Genomic DNA, 22623 nt, shown 5'->3' on the forward strand with positions numbered 1-22623 from the left:
CCTCAAATTAACTTTCTTTCTTTCTTTTTTTTCAAATGCAGCCACCACCAAGTTCAAATACCATGAAAACAAAACCTCCAGCAACCACAGATTTCTAAGTCCTACCGACTGCTCAATTATCCCAAGTGACAGCTGGGCCAAGTGCGGGGCTCACCCTAATGAGCTGGTTCCTGGTCCCCTCCCACCCCCACTGGGCAGCTATTACCCATAGAGCTCTTTGCAGAGGAGCGCGGTCAGTTTCTTCAGGTGAGGGAGACTGCTGGAGCCCGACTTGACAAAATCTGAGTCCAGGGAGAGCTGAGTGCTTAAATAATCTTGGATTGCTTTCAGATGCTCTTCTGGAATCCTGAGGGGATAAAAGTAGAAATGACAACATGGTTTTTTCAGTTCCTTTAGCCATAGACACCAACGGTAACAGGTAGAAGAAGAAATCTGTATTCTCAGAGCCTGCAGCTGAGACACCAGCCTCCAGGAGAACCGTTTCCTGAACCTGGACAGGCTCCCTGGGTCTCAGTGAAGGGATGGAGAACAGGTCAGACACACATAAAGGGCCCATATGGCAGGCTCCCTCTTAACCCACCCATAAAGGCTTTTCTGGTACGTGGAAGGGAGCCATACTCTACTGGCTGGGGATAGGAATCTTTATCCTTTGACAAGGAGACAGAAGAGCTCTGAAAATGTACAGAGGACTTGCTTTCCTGCTTCATCTATTCCTAAAGACAGAATCTAAGGGCTGAGGGATGCTCTAGTCTAGAGAAGGCAAACAGTTCCAGCTCACAGACCAATTCCCAAGTTCATGGCCAAAGGCCACTCGGAGCTCTGTGTCGAGGGGGTTCCCGGTCATCTGAGGCTCTGAGGGGAAGTCTCTGTGATGAGCGATGGGGCTGGGGGCATGGTAGTGATAGCCTGGGTGCTGGGCTCCAACCCCTGCTCCCAGTCGGGTTCAGTCCCTTTCAGCTTCTGGATGAAGCACGTGGGCCTGAGTCAGGACCTATCCTTGCACAGGACAGCCCAGCAGAGGCAGAGCCCAGGCCTCATCGCACCAGGGCCACCCCCGAGGCTGATCACACCTCTACATTCCCTCTCCCAGCACCGGGTTTTTTTCTGGATAATTTTTAAACATTGAATTTTTGTTCCTATAATAATGAACATTGTAATCAGAGCAAGTATGCTCTGAACATACCATACTAGTCACTCTGTTTACCATTTCATGGTCATTTTCCTTTTCTAAAAAATCTTTATATGTTTATCTGGCTATGCCAGGTCTTCATTGTAGCACTTGGGATCTTCACGTTTGGCGTGTGGGCTCTTAGGTGCAGAATGTGGGATGGAGCTCCCTGACCAGGGATCGAACCTGGGCCCTCTGCACGGGTAGCACATAGTCTTAGCCACTGGAGCACCAGGGAAGTCCTGCATCTTCTCCTTTAATCCTCAAATCAATGTCATGAGGCAGACATTACTATTATTCCTATTCCACAAACAAGGAAATGGAGTGGGGTAGGGGAGGGGCTTAAGGACGTCGATTTACACGTGTGAAAAAATTCATGCAGGCCTTAAATAGCTGTGCTCCAGCCTTGACATGCAATCAAGGTGAGACTAGAGGTTATGGTTTTTGTTGTTGGTTTTTTTTTTCCTGTAGGATCCTGGAAAGAATGAAAGGTTGTTGCTCTTAAGATTGAAAAGATGTGGATTAGCCATTTTGACTTATTTAAAGTTAGTAACTAGTCACATACCAGTCTTCATAATATTTAAGTTTAATCTATACTCATTCTGTGTCTTGATCCAGTTTCTGCCTCAGTCTGGTTTACTAAAAAGGACAAATCTCTCCTATAGCAACAGTTTTCACGCCTGTTGACTTGTAACTTTGAGATCATCAGTATTTGCTTTAGGAAGTTATGTCTGTTAAACATGTTGTTGAAAAGTGTTGACATAAAGATGTAGACTCTGTTTATCAGAGAAAGTTGATTTTACTCAGTAGTTGGGCTTCCCTCATAGCTCAGTTGGTAAAGAATCTTTCTGCAGTGCAGGAGACTTGGGTTCGATTCTTAGGTCGGGAAGATCCCCTGGAGAAGGAAATGGCAACCCACTCCAGTATTCTTGCCTGGAGAATCCCATGGACAGAGGAGCCTGGCAGGCTACAGTCCATGGGGTCACAAGAGTCGGACACGACTTAGTGACTAAACCACAAACCAAACCTTGTATTAACTATGATCTAACTGATTAGATCTAATTAGCTTGCACAAAAGACTGTGCAGTTTGCCTTATAATTAAGAATAATCTAAAGGCAGTCCTCTGTGTACAAAGGTTTTTCATAAGCAACATAGATTCACTTGCAACCACGAGGCAGAATCTTAGTTTTTCGTGCCCAGAAGAGAACTGAGGGCAGGCACCATGGTCCCTCCGGTGTGTTCCACCTGCACAGGCCCATCTCTAAGCAGAAGTTTTAGGCAAGTGCCAAGGCTGTCTGTTAACTGAGAAGTCACCAAAGAGGGCTTCCTAGCTGGTTCCGTGGTAAAGAATCTGCCTGCAATGCAGGAGACATTAGATCGATTCCTGGGCCCCTGGAGGAGAAGGAAATGGCAACCCACTCCAGTATTTTCGCCTGGGAAATCCCAAGGACAGAGGAGTCTGACGGTCTACAGCCCATGTAGACCGTCCCAAAAGAGTCACAAAAGAGTCGAACATGAGTCAGCAACTAAACAACAACAACACATCATAGAGGGCCACCTCCTGGGCTCACTAGCCCTCAGCTGGCCCCACCACCCCATCTCAGGAGCTGCCTGGAGGCTCGGCTGAACACTTCGCCCTGCCCCACTGGGCCCTGGGTCCCTTAAGAAGACATGTCCCTAGAGAGGAGGAACTGATAAGGAGATACAGCTAAGAGAACGCATGGAGGAGTCAGGAGGAGCTGGGCAGCAGGGGCACCACTGAGCATCGTTGCCTATTTCCTCAGGGACTGCACTGCATTTGGCACCTAAAACCTCCAAGAAATAGAGCCTCAAGGAAACTAAAACAATGGGCTCTGCATGGACTCTTTTAATAAGTATTTGTTATGCAGAAACACATATCAGAATGATCATGATAATGAATCAACATATTTAGAGCATATTTAGCTTCTTGGTAAACAGAACGAGGAATTCCAGGAGGGTGCAGAGATTATAGCCTGGTAGGCCTGGAGAACTAGAGGATATGTCAAGGTGGAAATAGGAAAACCCCAGGTATCTTAGCAACCAGCGGCTTGTGCGTTCCTTCAGGCCTTCCCTTTGTATTTTGCCAAATCAGATGGCAGAGGAGCAGCCCTGGGTGTCATAAATGAAGCTTTCAAGTTGGAGATGTTGCATGAGCCCTGCCAATAGCATAGTATTTGGGGGGACTTTTTCTCATAAGGAAACAAAAAAATGTTTTGAAATGATTAATGCGTGGAAATGACTGTGTGCTAATTCATTCACTGAACACAGATCTAGGAGCTTTGACTAGAAGCAGGTGACATACTCGGTGTTGGGGACACAGTTCCCCTCATAGAGAGTCTTCCCTGCGGAAGCCATCCTTTGGCCTGTGCTAAAGTCAGGGCCTCTGATTGGCAAAATAACCAACATCGTTCCCAGGCAATACTGCCACCTCGCATCATCCAGCCTGAACCTGCCAAGGGGGCAAAGGAGCTGTGGGACCTCAACTGACATGGACGAGTCTGGTGCCACCCATGGGACCAGATCCTGAGAACCCTGGATCAGGGCAAGTGAAACAAACTGGTGAAAGGATTGCCTCTCCTACCTTCCACAGGCTTCCCTGGTGGCTCAGATGGTAAAGAATCTGCCTGCAATGCAGGAGACCTGGATTTGATCCCTGGGTCGGGAAGATCCCCTGGAGGAGGGCATAGCAACCCACTCTGGTATTCTTGCCTGGAGAATCCCATGGACAGAGGAGCCTGGCGGGCTATAGTCTATGGGGTCGCAAAGAGTCGGACATGACTGAACACTTTCCACTTTCCATAACACTTTCCACTGCAAAGAAAGGAGCAGTACCCTGTGCAGACCTCACAGTTCACACTACCCATGGACTGTTGCTCTGGCCCATCTCCTGGTGACAAGGATGGTGGCCACCTTTGCACGAGGCCCAGAGCAGGTCCAGGCTGCAGTGCAGGCATCTCCGCTGCTGGGACCATCTGAATCAGGGAGAGGTGTTTGGGATGGGAATAGATGTCATGTGAGTTCATGGGAGGCCCCGGCCAGGGAATCACAGCCTAGGCCCCGGAGTCTGGAGCAGGCCCATGCCATTTGCAGCACAGAATCATCCATCACTCCAGAATCAGCTCCTGCCCTGGGGCCTGGTGGACACGGAGCATCTGGGCAGGGCCATTCAGTGCCCACTCGGTCAGAGCCACCCTGAGAACTAGAGACCCACCATTGGGAGGCCAGTGGGCTCCATGATACCCTGTCCTGGGGTGGAAGGGGCACCCCCAGGAGGGAAGCACAGGGTAAGCTGCCTGGGTGTCGTGGGGCCCGCCAGGTGAGACTCACCCACTGGTGTCCATGGCCTGCAGTCGCTGGAACAGTGTCTCTGAGAGGCTCGGCCGGCCGACCTCGGCAGCTCGAGGGATCTCCATGGAAGCAGGGGCCTCCTTAGCCTCGCATGGCCCCGCAGATAAAGGGATGATGTTTCTGGGTGGCAACTCGGGAGGAGACATGGCCCCTTCTACCCAAGACAAGAGCAGGAGAGCCGTCTGGGCCGAGTGTACCCTCCCTCAGCATCTCCACCCTCCCACGCCCTCTGTTGGTGATCTCCCCACCCTCCCGTCACGTGGGGTCCAGGCCAGGCGCCCAGCCACAGACCCGCCTATGCCCACTCCGTCCCTTTCTGTCCTTGCTCCCTTGCCAGCTCTGGGGGAGCTGACCAAGGACAGGTCTTGGTGGCCTCTGACCCGGGGCCCAGCACAGAGTGAGTCCCATTGAGATGCTCTGCAAACACCTGCTGGGATAAGATGGGCATGCCGGGCAGGGCTGCTGGCTTTGGATGGGTGGAATCAGCCGCCTTAGCGGCTCAGCAGGCCAGCCGGCTGTGGGGCAGAGCAGGGGCCCTGGACCGGCTGACACTGGGTTCCCATCACGGGAGGAGTGGGGCAGGGAGCAGGCAGGGCCTCGCCACACTCCCACCCAGGCCCCCTTTTCTCTGGACTTTCCAGTCTCCATCCTTCCTTCTCTATCCCTCCAGACGCTCAGAGACAATGGAAGAGAGTGAGGGGCTCCCTCCACCCAAGTGACCAGACTCGGCTTGGGAGATGGGGCTCCTGCCCACTCACCGGGGAAAACTTCCATCCTGCACGTAGCAGAGATTGGGGGGAGGGGTGAGTCCTGAGCCCCTGGGCCTGTGACATCTTGTCCCAGCCTCTCCCCACACAGAATGGCCACCCTCAGGGGCCTGGCCACAGACCTCCCCCGGGGACGTCCTTGGGGGAGGATGAGCCCTTGACTTCCTCACCTGGCCTGGGTTCTATCAAGGGTCATGAGTCTGTTTAGAGCCCCACGGGGGCACGCAGCACCTTGAGGAGACCTGAGCCAAATCTGACACCTTGGACTGGACTGGCGGGGGCACGGTGGGGTGGGGGAGGGGGAGGGTTGGGTGGGTGTGGGGAGTCTCTGCTTCAAGCCTACAATAGGGCCTTGCTTGGGGAAGGGGAGCCGGCCATCGTGAGATTGTGCTTCTTTTCCCAGTTCTTTCAGGGAGGCCTTTTTCTAGTGTCGGGGTCTTTTTCTAGACCACCACGCCCAGGGGGAAGAAACTGGGTGGTGTGTGAGGGGGAATGCAGAGGGCATTTCAGCAGGATGGCATCTCAGTGTCAAGGCCCAGCCTGGACTCCTGGGTACCGCTGGGTGATACCACACGGCCCCAGGCACAGCCCTGGCCCCAGACTCACGGTGGACATGTCATCTTTGGCTATGTCACAGCTGAGGGCACCTCTTTCTGGGCCGGGGGAGGTGAGAAGGAACCCAGCTGCCTCAGCCTGTGAGCTGTCCCCCCTCAGCCCCTGCAGACCTGAGCACCTTTGAACACACTCTGGCTGGGCCTCACCTCCAGGAGCAGGTGGCTGTTCAGAGCTGGCCCTCTGGTGAGGCCGCCGAGGCATTGTGCAATTGCTCGAGGTGAGTCTCCAGGGAGGCAATGGAAAGGGGGCCCGCAGAGGTGGGGGAAGGGACGCCCAATGGACGGCTGGGAGCAGCCGGGGACAGGAGGAGCCAGGCCGGGGACCTCGGCACCTCTGGTCTCGTCTGTCCTTGTGGGGAGACCCCCAGGGGTCTTGCTGGTTCCAGGCCCTGGGACCTGGGACTTAGAGGGAGCCCTGACCGGTTGAGAGTCTCAGTTATGTATCTCAGGGGTTTCTTTTAGGACCTGAACATTTGAGGGGAAGAGAAGGGTGGCTCCCTGGCTGCACTGCCTCTGTCCGACTCTCGCCTGTGTGTCTGTCCCTCCACCGCTAAAGCAGCAACACTGACTCTCAGATACCTTTCAGGGGCTGTACCTTTTTTTTTGTTTTGTTTTAATGATACTCTCATGAAACACCTTTCTCATCCTTCCAGTTTGGTGCAATGATCTCTTCCTCCCTCCTCTTTATAGCAAAGTTCAGCTAATTATTTTGACAATGATTTTAACAGCATCGAGTGTTTACTGTGTACTAGGCTCTGGGATCTACATTGACTCATTTGATGACACCGAGAGGTAGACACGATTTTTAGTGTCTCTTTAAGAGCAGTCTGTGGTTAGGAGAGGTTAAGTAATTCATCCAAGGTCACACAGCTAAGAAGATGGGGAGCAGGAAGTTTGACCTAGGTCTGCCTGACCCCAGAGCCTGTGTTCCTAACAGGTCTTTAACCACCGTGTCAACCCCCTCTGATAACCAGACCCACCTAATCTACAAGCACCTGAAGTTGGAGAGATACCCCAGAACTTAAGCACAGGACTCAGATGGCAGGGACCCAGGGCACTTTCCCTCCGTCCTTTCCTACCTGTCTCCTCTTCTGGCTCGTCTCCCGTGTCCTCCTCCTCCAGGGGCACGGGATACTGCAGGTGGGTCACCAAACCCATGTTTTCCTTCTTGTAAAACTCGATGAGCTGGTCCAGCTTGGTGAAGAATCTCATGGGGACGCCTTCGGATGCCTGAGGTCAAATCCCAAACAGAAGCACATTGAACTGACTGGAACACCAGCCAACCACAAAGGCCACCTGCAGCGGAGATCGACAAGCCCGAGGGAGTGACCACAATCCAGAAAAAGTTCTGGGCTCCCACACAGGGCCTGGCCACCATGCCCACACCCTCACAGCCTGTATCCAGTAGCCCCTAACAGCCAGTCTGCAAAAGGCACAAATAGAACAGTTAAAAAAAAATTTTTTTTTTCTTTCGGTTTTAAAAAACACTTTTCTTTTAAAAAGTATTATGTTGCAGATATAATGCATTTTCTTTATGGAAAAAATCTTAAATACATAATTAAAAAAATCATCTGTAGTCCCACAACCCCAAGAGACATATTTTCAATAGTTTAGAATAGTTTTTCTGTACTGTTGTGTATTTGTGTATGTGTGTGTGTGTGTGTGTGTGTGTGTGTGTGTGTTTGGTAGGGGGAGTTATTAACCCTCCTCTCCCAAGAGCATTAATTTTTAAATACGGGGAAAATTCTATTCTAGCAATTGTTTTATTTTTACGTTTTTCATTTGACATGATTCTGTTTTACCAAAACTCAGAAAATGGTCAAGGCAGCACAAAAGTCTTCCCTGATTTGTATCTCTGTTGCTAATGACAGGGCCCACGGAGGGTAATTCTGGGTTGTTCAAATGCCCTGGGGCCAGGTCTCCTTATCTCTTGCTCAATGGCTCCAGCTGGAAACTCAAGTTCGGCTGCAGCCGCTGTCTCCCACCCAGGCCCTGCCCATGAGGAGGCCCCGCCCACACGAAGGTGCCTCTGTGATTACCGCCCCCAGGTCGGCAGGCAGCAGGGCAGGGTGAAGAACTGCGGGCAGGATGAAGAACTGCGGGCAGGATATTTAGGGTCTCCTGGATACTGTACCCTATGGCTCCTAACCCAGCATGCCCCAGTGTCCTGCCTATCCTCCCTGTCCAGTTCCCTGATCCACTTCCACTTGGTGTTCCATCCCAGGGAATATGCACCACTGTCTCCCCACTGGCCCAGCCAAAAACACAGAAGACTGCCTCCCCTCACCAACACACAGAGGGCAAAGTTGACAGTGTAAGGGAGGGAAGACATCGGAAATGGACCAGGACCTGTCCTTGAGCCCTGCTCCTGGTGGTAACGCCAAGTCGTGATGAGGATGTGTTTGCCTTCAGAGATTCCGCTTCTGTCTCTCCCCTTTACTCAGGCTCCACACTGGCCTCTCCGTCTCTCTCCACATGGATTTGTGTGTGTAGTACAATGCATACATGCATAAATCTATACATGTATAGAGGGCACATCTGTGTGTTTGAGTATGTGGCTTCAGCTATTGAATAAATTAGTAAAGAGTTTAACAAAAGGGTGTTTTGATTATTTTCAATAAATTCCTTTGCTTTCACACAGCCTCACGTTAAAGCAATTTCTTTTGAGCATCATCGAACCAGAGAGATCTCAGCAGTGGCAGCCAGGCTGCCTGAAAAGTAACCTAAATAGGTTCAAAACCCAAAATGAGAGGCATAACAAAAATAATTTGACATGACATAGGGTCAATGAATTCGATTCAGTTAGAGCAGTCCTGGCAGGTGTCATCCTGTTAAAGAATTTACAGCTAACGAATGACAAGCCATTAGGCATATGGAAAAAGGATGTGAAATATCAAAGAAAATCAAGGTGAAATGACTCACGTGTGAGTCTGGAAAAAGGTTCTTAGCTGGAGGATGTCTGGGGAATGTGTGTCTGAGACAGCATGTGAACTGTGGGAATTAGATGCCCCGATGCTAAGACACGTATTATTTTATGTACTGCTAACAGCTAAAGCATAAAACAAGATACACCATCATTCTGTGGGCACAGCTGACTTCAGAGATGTTTACGTATCAAGCACCTTAGAAATGATGAAATATGCTGGATACTAAGCGTGCAGAAGAATGGTTGTGTGTGTGTGTGTGTGTGTGTTAGTTGCTCAGTCTTGTCTGACTCTTTGCAACCCCATGGACTATAACCTGCTAGGCTCCTCTGTCCATGCGATTTTCCAGGCAAATATACTGTAGTGGGTAGCCATTTCCTTCTCCAGGGGATCTTCCCAACCAGAGATCAAACCCCAGTCTCCCACATTGCAAACAGATTCTTTACTGTTTCGGCCACCAGGGGAGCCTGCAGAAGAACAGAAGACTCTAAAATTCACCTAAACACTATGGATCCAGTGAGTGGGGAGTGCTGTTGGTGAGACAGAGACACTGGGGCCCTGCTTGTGCTCGGACTGACCACAGAGGCCAGGGAGCCAGGGCCTGGCAAACGTGGGCTGCTGGCCGCCCAGGTGGCCCAGGTTCCCAGGAAGGTAGAGACTGAGTCCAGTCTCCAGGAAGGCGGAGCTTGTGGAGGGTCTCCTTCCTGCAAGTGTTGTATCGCTGCTCCCGGGAGGGCAGCAGCAAGCGCAAGCCTCAGGCACCTAAGGGTTGAGTCTGCAAGCAGCAGACGACCCCAAAGCACAGACTTGCTGTGCACACGTGGGTCAGTGGGGAGGGAGCAGGCTGTCTGAGCAGGTGGACCCAGACACACAGACGCAGAAGAAATGGTGAAGGCAGGATGCCAGCGGGGCCACAGGGCTCCCTGGGGGAGATGTCCCTGAGAAAATGTCCTCATAAGTCTCTGTCATTGGCACTGAGACTTGAAGGGCTTCGCAGACACTCCTTGAGAGCTGAGGTTCAAAGCACATTCAAGAGGAGCAGGAGGAGAGAAAGGTCAGGGTGCCCAGGGTTGTGGCGGCTCCTGAGCTGACCAGACTCATTCAGGGGGGTCCGGACACGGGGGTCGGAGGCTCCATGTGACCAGGAAGGAGCAGTCCCGCCATGGCGTTCTCACTCCTGCGTGGGGCTGAGAAAGGCCCTCCGTCGAGGCAGGATGACGGCCAAATCAAAGCTGACATTGGGAGTTGGGGCTTCCAGGTGGACAGTGCCTTGACCGTAGGAAACTGGCGCCTGGTCAAGTCCATATGTGCCTGCCCGTGGTGCAGCCCATTGTCGGGGGCGGGGTCTGCTTGCTGTCATGTCCCCAGATGGAGCTGCAGGGCCGGACTGCAGGGATGCTTGGCGATTACTGCTTGGATGGACTTGCAGTACTGGGGTCAGGATGGACACTCGGGGAGAGAGAGGGGCAGAGACGGCCCTCAGTGGGCATGGGAGGAGGTATGGAGAAATGGCTAGGGGAGCGGAGGTAGCAGGGGAGCACTTCCTCCCTTTACACTGCTCCCCCAAACTGATCCCCCCAAAGTGATGCCTTTTCAACAATTTAATGCAAAACGTCTGTCTGCGAGGTTGTCGAATGTATCGTCACGTGTATCGTCAGAGCCAGGCAGGAAACAGATGCCACATTCAGCTGGGGGGCTTGGGAAGAATTTAGTGGACGGGGTGTAAAATACCAATAAGAGGGGGTGCAGCCCTCCACCGCCAGTGAAGTGGGGCGTCGGTGTTCACCCTGGACCAACCACGAGGGAGGATGGACTCGGGACCCAAAGAGGCTGCTGGCGCAGAAACTGAAGCCTCTATGAAGCCAACCCCCAGGCCCTACAGGGAGGGAATGGGGGCAGAAGGTCCTCCACCCTCCATCACCCAGCTGTGCATGGCATTTGCCCAACCCAACAAGAAACCAGGAGACTTGGAGGGCGTCTGGGCTTGAACGTGGCCAGCAGCCTCACAAGGAGCCCGGGTGACAAGACGCCCAGGAAGCGGCGGGAAGGCAGGGTTCCTGAGTCCTGCGGGCAAGGGTAGCCCCCGCGGGGCGGTGGGGGGGACCGGCCAGGCTGCTGGGGCAGGGGCCTCCCTGGGTCCCTAACAGCCGCCAGACTGCCTTCCTCATTCTGCAGCCGCTGCCTTCCTGAAGAGATCCCCCAAGTCATTTTGAAACAGAGAAGGAAACCCTGAAGGCCCACGCTAGCCGAGCACTGCGGACGCTGCCCTACGCAGTTAGAGATGGGGGATTTCTGCTCTGTGCCAGCCCTCGCTCCACAAACAAATACAAATGCCTTCTCTCTGGAGCAGACGCCTAGCACACAGAGCAGACAGCATGATCTGAAAAAGCCCAGGGCAGCAGTTCCTACGGTAAGTTGGCTTTTCATTCACGATGTGCGGGGCAAAAAGCAGGCAGCCCTCAGGGATCTACTGAATGGACATGACTTCATGTTCATCACCAAAAGTGATACAGAAGGGGAAAAGAAAAACACACGGTTAGTTCAGATCCTGAGACAAAGCCCCTGACTGATTTCTTGCCTCCCCTTTCCAGGTCTATGGAAATTTCCAGGTGATTTCCAGCAAGATCGGTTCCAGATCAGCAGACAGTGACTCACCAAGCCCAGCCGGGCCTGCTCCCTCTACAAGCTGATAAGTTTTTGAAAGAGAGGGACTCTGCTTGGTTCAGCTTCACATGGTCACCCAAGTGCCTTGCAAGGGTAATGACAGGCCGTAGCCCTGTTCAGGGAGATGTGTGCCTTGCCTAAAACCAATCTCACGGTTGAAAAGCTCTAGCTGGAGACACAGAAGTATGGCTTACTGAGCTGGGCCTGGCCGGGAGAGGTCCCTTCACCCTACGGCTTGGCACCCGTACGTACCCACGTACAATACTTCTGGGGAGGTGTAGAGCATGGGAGATGCCCTCCACCACCCAGGCCACCAGCGTCTTTAAAACAAAGGACAGTGGATGTCCAGACTGTGGGTGGCCCGTGGCTGTGGCCTCTGAGAAAGGCTTTGTCCCCAGAACCAATTCTTGCACTCTGACTTTCAGGCGTGGTCCAGAAGGAGGGGAGCAGGGCAGGGAGGCCAGAGTGCTGGGCAGGCTGAACTTTCCCAGAATATAATTTTAACTTCACACTGTCTGCTGCCTCTAAGTGGGGAACTGAAAGGAGGCGAGCCCCACCAACCCCCGCCCCACCCCAGGAGGAAGCCGACCAGGGGATCAGGAAGAGGCTGCTGCCTTCATTTTAAAATGGAAAGGCTATAAAAGCATTGTGGAAATTTCACAAATAAAGGGAGAGTGTTAAGAAGTGGGGTCAGGGAGGGGATTTGCTCATCACCTCACTGCAGCCAAGTGTTTCTTTTAAGTCCGTAGGAAAGTCTCTGTGCTCTGCTGTGCTCAGTCCTGTCTGACTCTTTGCGACTCTATGGGCTGAACCCCTCCAGTCTGCCCTGTCTGTGGGAATCTCCGGGCAAGAATCCTGGAGCGGGTTGCTATGCCTTCCTCCAGGGGATCTTCCCGAGCCAGGGATCAAACCTGCATCTCTTAAGTTTCTGGCATTAGGCAGGCAGGTTCTTTACCACTAGCGCCACCTGGGAAGCCCAGGAGAGTCTCTAGCAAGATCTTAAGTGGGGAAACAGCCCCATTTGTCTGCTGTGAGGAGAATGGCAGGGAGGGGTGTGGGTGGCCGGTGTCATGACCATTTCTATTTTCCTGGTGCGGATACACTCGGCCCGAGGAGCCTGGGAGGGTGACGGAGGCCTCAGAGGCGGTAGTGGGGGAGAGCTGGATTCAGCCCAGACCTTGGGGCCGCCAGACTTGGGGCTCCCACCCGTCCAGAGAGGCAACTGCCCTGATGGAGCAGAGCCAGGGGGAGTGTGGAATCTGGCTGTCTGGGCCCAGCATCCCCTCCCACCTCCACCCCCAGCATCGCTCCCTCCACTCGGCGATCAGCCCTGCCAGGGCTGGACTCCTGCTCCGCCCTGTCCTGCCCGCCTCTCATGGTCTGGAAGCCATCTCCTCCAGCCCTGTCTCTGCCCTCCCCGTCTCTGCCAGCCCCTCAAAGGCTTTCCTTGGTCTTCCTTCTGCCCTCAGGACTGGTCTGAATCTTTAATCGCCTCCTCTCCCCCCAAACCTCCAACTTGGGGAAAGGAGAGAGAGGCAGAGGAACCAGGTCACGGGTCTCGTGGTTCTGTTGGGCCCTGCAGAATTTGGATTTTGTTCTAAGAGTGGAGTAAGTAGGCACTACCCCGCTCCTGCCCCTTCCCCGCCAACATCCCCACTCTGAACTGGGGAGGTGCCGTGGAGGGGGAGGGCGCCAGGGTGGAGATGGACCTGGAGCAGCCTTGTTAACACACCTGGGAGGGGATGGTATCTGACCCAGAATGGATCCCCGAGGTGTCTCCTTAAAAGCCGATCAGCCCTTCCTCTTTCCCTGCACGTCCCCTCCTTTCTTGAAGACACGTGTGATCTGTCTGCTTCCTTTCCTTGCTCTTCCTTTGAAGTGGCCGGAGCCTCTGGGGCTCCGGGGCTAGGGCCGAGGAGGTGGTCAGCCGGCAGAGGATGTAGGTGGGGCAGGGAAGGTCAGGGCCTGGCCGGGGCCCGGGGCAGCCAAGCAGGAGACTGGCAAACGATGAAAGATAAGGAGAGATGGGAGCTGGGCTCCTTGCTGCCAGAGAAGGGAGTGGGGATAGGCTGAACTCTGTCTGCAGTATCGGGCTGGAAGGGGAAGCATCAGTGTGAGCGCAGGTTAATATTTTTTAAGAATGCAAGTAAATACTGATGCAGGTGTGTGCGTGGGTATGTTTGTCCACACACATTCCCTAGTTCTGTCTTCCAGGAGGATCCAGAAGCAATAACTTCCCAGTTGCAACGAGCCTACCTAAATACTGTAGTGCTAAGTCGCTCAGTCATGTCTGACTCTGGGACCCCATGGACTGTAGCCCACCAGGCTCCTCGTCCATGGGATTTTCAGGGCAAGAATACTGCAGTGGGTTGCCATCTCCTTCTCCAGGGCATGTTCCCAACCCAGGGATCGAACCTGCGTCTTCTACATTGGCAGGCAGGTTCTTTACCACTGGCGCCACCTGGGAAGCCCGGGGGTAAACACTGTAAGTCCCCTGCATATGAATGAGTTCCATTCTGAGAACGGGTCCATAAATACAGTTTGTCTGTAAGTCCAATAAAGTTAGCCTAGGTACCCAATTGACGCAACTGGTCATACAGTATTACATGTAATAAGTTCATAATACTTCTCACACAAATAATATATAACAGACAAAGAAGAAAACATTTTTAATCTTACAGTACGATACCTTGAAAAGCACAGTAGTACAGTATAGCAGCTGGTGTACAGGGGCTGGCATCATGCGAACAGGCAAGAAGAGTTACTCACTGGATGAGGGAGAGGAGGTGCAGCTGAAGGATTACCAGCAATGGGAGGTGGAGGGCAAGCCGCAACGTTGCTCATGCCTGACGCTGATGGAATGCACGTTCGCATCCTTGAAAGTTCACAACTTGAAGGTCTATATGTAGGGGACTTACTGTACTACCCTCCACTAAGAGGAAGCAGCTCCTTGGATGGCTCAACTTAGGGTCGGAACAGGAAAGGTATAAAGTGAGCCTGGCACATCTTTTACCCCAGAAAGTAAATGGTCAAAAAATGATGCAGATTTGTCAAAAGGATACAGGAGTCAGGAGACGACGGAAGGGCTGGTTGAAAGGACCATCTGGCACAATCTGGGCATCAAAATGAATACTAAAAATAGTGATCATTTATTGAATAAAACAGGAGTTCATGAGTCTATACAGATGTAAACAAATGAGCCAGGAAAGCTCTTTTCACAGTAGAATGCCAACTAGTAGCTGTCACAGGGATGATGGGTACAGTCACCGTCTGGCAACCATCACAGTAATGATGGATTCGGAAAAGAATCAACAGATGCCAAAGATGCCAAGACTAGCGGGTGAGACTTTGAGGAGGAGTGGGCCCTCTAGATGGTCCCAACGTGTCTTCTCATAAAAGAGTGCATCCTTTAAAAGGGGAAGATAGTACCTTTTCAAAGAGGAAACTTGGCTAACCCTATCTTAACCAAGTGGCAAAGTTAACTTCCCCAGTAATGGGACAAAGTGACCCGGTGCTCTCCTGGGACTGGTACACGGAGGACACAGCAGTGTTTCTGTAGTACCCGCCAAAATCCAGCCCCTGGACCCAGTTGCATGGAGACACCTAAAAACCCTACACTGAGGGATAGTCTACAAAATTACCAGCCCATTCTCTGCAAAAATGCCAAGTTTCATCAAACTAGTCAATCCTAAAGGAAATCGACCCTGAACTGATGCTGAAGCTGAAGCTCCAATACTTTGGCACCTGATGCAAAGAGCCAACTCACTGGGAAAGACCCTGGTGCTGGGAAAGATTGAGGGCAAAAGGAGAGCGGGGCGGCAGAGGGTGAGATGGCTGGACGACATCATCGACTCAATGGACATGAGTTTGAGCAAACTCTGGGAGATGGTGAAGGATAGGGAAGCCTGGCGTGCTGCAGTCCATGGGTCGCAAAGAGTTGGACATGACTGAGCAACTGAATAAGAAAGTGAAAGTGTTAGTCACTCAGTCGTGTCTGACTCTTTGTGAGCCCATGGACTGTAGCTTGCCTGCCAGGCTCCTCTGTCCATGGAATTCTCCAGGCAAGAGTACTGGAGTGGGTTGCCATTCTCTTCTCCAGGGGTTCTTCCCAACCCAGGGATGGAATCAGGGTCTCCTGCATTGCAGGCAGATTCTTGACCATCTAAGTCACCAGGGAAGCCCCTAATGACAAGGGATGTGATATTTACAAGCAACAAGGGATCCTGGATTAAACTTTGAGCCAGAGGGGCAGGTATAAATAAATAAATACATATTTGTTTTTATATATAAATATTTGTTTATATATGAGTATATATATATCTTATATTTTATAAATATGTACAGTGAAAATGAAAGTCACTTTTTTGTGTCAGACTCTTTGTGATTCCAGTCCATGGAATTCTTAAGGCCAGAATACTGAAGTGGGTAGCTGTTCCCTTCTCCAGGGCATCTTCCCAACTCAGGAACTGAACTGGGGTCTCCTGTATTGCAGGCAGATTCTTTACCAGCTGAGCCACTAGGGAAACCAAGAATACTGGAGTGGATAGCCTATCCTTTCCCCCATGGATCTTCCTGATCCAGGAATCAAACCAGGGTCTCCTCTGATGCAGGTGAATTCTTTACCAGCTGAGCTACTAGGGAAGCCCTTAAATATTTATGGGCCAAACATATAAACAAATATTTATTTTTAATATAAATATTAAATAATATCTATATATTGCTATAAAGGACATTATTAAGACAACTGGAGAAATTTGAATGGGATCTGAAGAGTCTATGTTAATTTCCTGATTTTGATGGTTGAACAATGGTTATGTAAGAGAGAGTACATATCATTTAGGAAAAACACATTGAAATATTTAGAAGTGATGGGTCATTGTCAGCAACTGACTCTCCAATAATTAAAAAAATAATAGTAGTATGAGAGCAAGAGAATGAGAAACTTATTATGCTAAAATGTTGACTGGGGAAAGTGAATGAAGGGCATACAAGAAATTTTTTTACTATTCTTGAAATTTATATAAATCTGATGTTATTTTCAAAATAAAAAGTGAAGAATATAACCAGGGTGGAAAAGATCTATATCCTAAACAGGATAGTGGTTCTATGGAAACACTCTTTTGAACTACATATTGTAATAAAAAGTTTTTAAAAAATTAGAGTGTGTAACCGGACTCATTTAATTAACGTTCACACAAGAACAGACATACACCCAATGGGGGAGGGGTTTAAAAGATTTTGTCCAATTCCTGTCAGAATAATCAGGAGATTTTTTCACAAAACTAGAACAAATAATTCCAAAATGTATACAGAACTGCAAAAGAGCCAGAATTGCCAAAGCAATCCTGAGGAAAAAGAGCAAAACTAGAGGTATAACCATCACAGACTTCAGACCATACTGCAAAGCTACAGTAATCAAAACAGTGTGATATTGGCACAAAAACAGACACACAGATCAATATAACAGAATAGCAACCCACATAGTGACCCAGAAGCAAACCCACGTATCTACTGTCAATTAATCTGTTATAAAAGGGCAAAATATACATAGAGAAAAGAGTCTCTTCAATAAGTGTGTGCATGCCAAGTCACTTCTGCTGCTGCTGCTGCTGCTAAGTCGCTTCAGTCGTGTCCGACTCTGTGCGACCCCATAGACGGCAGCCCACCAGGCTCCCCCGTCCCTGGGATTCTCCAAGCAAGAACACTGGAGTGGGTTGCCATTTCCCTCTCCAATGCATGAGAGTGAAAAGTGAAAGTGCCTTCAGTCATGTCCAGCTCTTTGCAACTCAGGCTCCTCTGTCCACAGGATTCTCCAGGCAAGAACACTGGAGTGGGTTGCCATTCCCTTCTCCCAGGAATCATCCCAACTGAAGGGTCAAACTCACAGTGTCTAATATCACCTCCTTAGGCAGGTGGTTTCTTTACCACTAGCACCACTTGGGAAGCCCCTTCAACAAGTAGCGGTGGGAAACTGGGACAGACACTCTTGGACTAGAACACTCCCTCACACTTTATACAAAAATAAACTCAAAATGGTTTCAAGACCTAAATGTAAGACATAAAACCATAAAATTAAACAGAGCACAGGTGGAACACTTGTTGACATAAATTGTAGCAATATGTTCTTGGATCAGTCTCCTAAGGCAAAAGAAATATAAACAAAAATAAACAAATGGGACCTAATTAAACTTAAAATCTTTGCACACAAAAAAGGAATCCATCAGCAAAATAGATCAATAAAGCCTACAGAATGGAAGAAAATATTTGCAAATTATGCGACCAAAACCAGGTTAATATTTAATGTATAAACAGCCCATACAGTTCCATAAAAAATACAATAAAAAATGGGCAGAAGATTTGAATAGACATTTTTCCAAAGAAGACATACAGATGGCTAACAAGCACATGAAAAGATGCTCAACATCACTATCAGAGAAATATAAATGAAAGTCACAGTGAGGAATCCACACCTCTCAGAATGCCTATCCTTAAAAAGTTTACAAATAGCAAGTGTTGATGAGGTTGTGAAGAGCAACAAATCCTTGTACATTGTTGGTGGGAAGATAAATTTGTGCGGCCACTTATGGAAAGCAATATGAAGGTTCATTTAAAAACTAAAAAATAGAACCAGATTATGATCCAGCAATTTGATTCCTGGGTTTATCCCTAGAAAAAATGAAAACACTAATTCGAAATGATACCTGCACCCACTATGTTCATATCAGCATGATTTACAATAGCCAAGACATAGAAGCCACCCAAATGCCCATCAACAGACGACTGGATTAAAAAGATCTATACCCATAGAAAGGAGTATTAGCCATAAAAAAGAATGAAATGATGTCATCTGAAGCAACATGGATCTGGGGAATATTTATGCTTAGTGAAATAAGTCAGAGAAAGATAAATACTATATGATATCACTTTTAAGTGAAACCTAAAAAATAATACAAATGAATGAATATACAAAACAGAAACAGACTCACAGATATAGTTATCATACTTGTTATCAAATGGGAGAAGCAAGAGGTGAAGGACAAATCAGTAGCATGAGATTAAGAGATACAAACTACTACGTATAAAATAGATAAGCAATAAGGATGTACTATAGAGCACTGGGAATTATACCCTCTGATGATATATTATGTGCAAAAACGCTGAATCACTCTGCTCTACTCCTGAAATTAGCACAGTATGGTAAATCAACTATACTTCATTTTGTTAAAAATGTATCTTGTCTAAAAATGTCTATTTATTTTAATTGCAAGAAAGCTTTTCCTGTCTATATAATTCTGGAAGTCTCTGTACAAAAACTACATCCTGGAAACGTCTTGGATGCTCAGATAATCGTAATAATCCTGGTATATGAAGAATGAAAGGCAATCACTGAACCGCTTAGCCTAAGTGGATGGAGGTGAGATAGCAGGTGGCCCTAGTGGTAATGGTAACCTGCCTGCTAATGCAGGTAGACGAAGACATGTGGGGGTTTGATCCCTGGGTCAGGAAGACCCCCTGGAGTAGGAAATGACAACCCGCTCCAGGATTCTTGCCTGAAGACCATGGACAGAGGAGCCTGGCAGGCTGCAGTCCATGGGGTTGCAAAGAGTCAGACACAACTGAAGTGACTTAGCACGCATGCATGTGCAGTAGGTGTACACACTCTTAATTGACCTGGGGGAGGGGCAGCACTCAGTCACACACACTTTTCAGGCTGGGGCTGAAATCCATTGATGAGCAGGGCAAGTTTTGATTTGTGACCAGGAGTCGGGGATGGGGGGTAGTGTGGGGAGAGCTTGGCGGGACAGGAAGGCAGGGGGCTGGGGTAGGTATTGACATAGCTGCTTTTTCTCCTAGGCCCCATGGGCTTGGTTCATCTTCTAGGAAAAATAAGAGCGAGGTGGAGACTGAAGGCAGGTTTTAGGGGAGCAGAACCTGACAGACTGGTAGATGGGCCTTGGCGTTTAGCGCAGAGCCCCAGGCAGGGAGGGACAAGGATGCTGGTGCTCTTGAGTTGCGCAGGGCAGCATGAAACTTCTTCACGTGTTTAGCCTGCCACAGCCCCGCAGGAGCAGGAGACAGGGAGGATGCTCTGTGTGGAGCCACCACTGGCCGGTCGGAACGTGGCAGCACTAGTCACGGGACAATTGGAAGAGGCCACTTTCTGGCAGTCAAGCTGCAGGGGGCCGGAGCTGCCTTGTCTAGGAAAAGGCCTGGTGGTGTGGGTCCTTGTGCCGTAAGGCTGTGGGTGGTACCTGGAGGATGGAGGAGGTGAACGGAGAAGGGGAGTTCTCCAGGTCTGGGTCCGGGTCCCGGGGAGAGGGGTCCTAAACTGGACAATGCTGGGTATCAATCTCTCAGGAAAAAGTTGGTCACAGTGATAAGGACCCAGTTCTCTGCTGTGTGTCCTGGGTCAGGGGCAGGGGAGGGAGCCCTCTCAGGGGTCTCCTGGAGTCTCTCTGGCCCTTTGCAGGTGAGGGTCCCACTTCCCAAAAGGAAGAAGCTGGAACGGGCCGAGGCGCGTTAGCTGTGTTATCTAACCCCGAGTCTCTCTAGTATCCCACGTGGGAGCCACTGCCCCATCCTACAGATGAGAAAACTGAGTCTTGGAGAGGTGGAGCCGCTTGCCTGGTGGTCAGAGACATGGTCAGAAGAGCAGTCAGTGCTGAGGGGACATTTCGAGATGAGGAAGGGGATGGGAGGTGGTGGGTGGGTGGGCTTTCTAGCTAGACATGAGGGCGGGGACCAGACATGGGGCCCCGCTGACTCGGGGAGCAACCAGGTGGCTGGAGATCCTCCCGCAGACTCCAGCCTCCTGCAGCTCAGCGGGCAGCTGGTGGTGAGAAAGCTTGCATGTGGGCGAAGCTCTTATACAGGGTGGCAGCGGGCCCCTTCCACACAGTGGTGGGTGGTATCAGGAGGGGAGTGGCTGACACTTGCTGTCTGCGGGCACAGTCCCGTCTCTACTACCTGCCCCTTGGGCAGGGTCCTAAAGCCACTTGTCTGGGGGTTTGAAGAGGGTAAGAACCAACACCAGTCTTGTTCTGAGCCTTCTCCAGGCAGAAGGGAGGAATGTGGCAACTCTAGGAGGAGGCATAAAGCTTAAAGGAAGAAACGGAGAAACTGGTTGTCAGGTCAGCCCAACCCCACCCACCAGTGGCAGCTAGAGGGACATCACTGCTCCAAGTTCGCAGCGGGGAGCCCCCAGGCCTCTCTCTGCCCAGATCCAGAGGTCCTGGCACTGGTGGCGGTGGGCTGTGTCTCATGCCCAGCCAGCAGGCTGGGGTCTCCCATCTACCTTGTTCCAGCCAGCCCCCGTTGCCTAAGGCTGGGTTCTTCAGCTTTGCTCTTGCCTTGTTTTTGGGCAGACTTCCCAGAACTGCTTGGCATGGGCTCTGCTTGCCCGCCAGTCTCCACGCTCACTTCCACATCTACATCCTTCCCTGAGTTTTAGGGCTGACATCCCCATTTCTCAACCCACGCGCCGTCCTTGGGCCTACAGTCCCCCACCACTTGCTTTCTGTAGCCATTCCTCCCCAGGTTGCCCCTGACCGGCCACACACCCAACAGAGCCAGTGACTGGCAGGCCTGCCTCCTGCAGCCTCCCACCAGCGGAGCCCCGGGTGCCAGGTCAACTCCTAGTCATGAGTGTCCTGTAGGCTCGTTCAGTTTTTTTGTCCATGAGTGAGATCCCCACTGGAAGGTTGTGATCATAATAAAGCCCCAAATCTCTGCCTTTCACTATCTGATATTTGAGCCCTGGGAGTAAGTCGTGCACTCTCCTTGTAGACTGAGCAGCTGATAAAGTGCTCTGAACCACTCACATCAAAGGAGCTGCAGCCAGGGGGACTGAGATGCTTACACCTCTGGCGGGTACTGAAATGACAGCTCTCAGATGCATCGTCTGAGGCTGGTGTCATCGCAGTCAGAGTAAGAGGGCAGAGGACAACAGTGCTACCTGCTAGCATGCGGTCTGTGTGCCTCAACAGTGGAACCCTCATCTGGGGGCCCGCAATGAAGACCCTGGGAGAGGATGGATTCTTTGCCAGGAGAGGCACAGCTGACAGCTTAGAAATCAGATCACACCCAGCATTATAGAGAGGCTGTCAGCTAACTATGGAAAAGGTCTCTCTGCTTTCTCTAAGCACTCACATGAACAGACGCTGGGAGGATGAAGGGGGTGCCCTGCTGTAGAATTTTGCAGCCACAGCCTCCATCATGGTACCTAGGGTGCTGTCACTGCACCAGAGCACAAAGAACTTACATCCCTGTCCCATCGATGTTGGGCTTGGCCATGTTGCTTGCTTTGATCAATGCACTGTAGGCCAAAGTGTCCGTTCCCACCTCAGAGCTTAATGGACATTGTAGGTCTCTGCTTGCCACTCCCGGGCCTCTATGATCTGATGAGATGAGGTGACCCAGTAAGCCTCCAGCCCCCCAGCATGGGCCGAGAATTGAGATGTGAGGAGCAGGAGCAGGCCCAGGTCTAACTGGAAACCCGGAGTCCAGCTGAGTTCAGGAGAGCCCAGCCTAGCTCAACGAACAGCCCCAAGAGAGGAAAATTAATGTTGCTCTAAACCACTGAGATTTTTTTTGAGTGTTTGTTACACAACAAATGCTAACAAATACAAGTTCAAAGAGAAGAATGAATTTTTCCTGAAATGCTACCTTCTCTTATCAAACATACATGACATAATTTCTCCATTTACCGTGAGAAAGCTGAAGCTCTAAGAGGTCAGGTAATGTGTCCAATGTCACACAACTTGTATGATCCCCAGGACCTGCCACAAGGAACACACCCACATTCTCTGCACACCTGGTCTCCAGAGGCCACTGTCCTGCTTTCTCATCCTTCCTGTAGACCTCCAGGCCTCTCGGGGCCCTGTCATCTTTCCGATGAGTCTGAACGCCACTGTGGCACCAGAGATCCTGTCCCCACGTCTCCCTCCCCTCCCTACACATCTGTAGGCCCTGCTTCTCAAAGCCACTCTCTGGGATCAGCTTGTCAGCCCACCTCTGCACCTGGGCGGGGCTGGAGTAGACCAGAGCTGGTGGCTTGTCAAGCCAGCAGGCAGACCACCCACCTGTGCTAACCTTTTACCACGTGCCCCACCCAGGG

At 50.7% G+C, this 22623-nt stretch overlaps 1 protein-coding gene across 1 annotated transcript in view; it reads right to left on the reverse strand.

The window, feature by feature from the left end:
• The window catches only part of INPP5D (inositol polyphosphate-5-phosphatase D), a 137938-nt gene that overhangs the window by 70879 nt on the left and 44436 nt on the right, over positions 1-22623 (reverse strand). The window contains exons 3-5 of the mRNA XM_069585095.1: positions 6999-7149; positions 4518-4692; positions 206-346 (exon numbers count right to left, since the gene is read on the reverse strand). Of these exons, the coding sequence (XP_069441196.1) occupies positions 206-346; positions 4518-4692; positions 6999-7149 (467 nt within the window). The remainder of the gene's footprint in view (positions 1-205; positions 347-4517; positions 4693-6998; positions 7150-22623) is intronic.

Source organism: Ovis canadensis, chromosome 1 (genome assembly GCF_042477335.2).
Source record: "Ovis canadensis isolate MfBH-ARS-UI-01 breed Bighorn chromosome 1, ARS-UI_OviCan_v2, whole genome shotgun sequence".
NCBI classification, from domain to species: domain Eukaryota; kingdom Metazoa; phylum Chordata; class Mammalia; order Artiodactyla; family Bovidae; genus Ovis; species Ovis canadensis.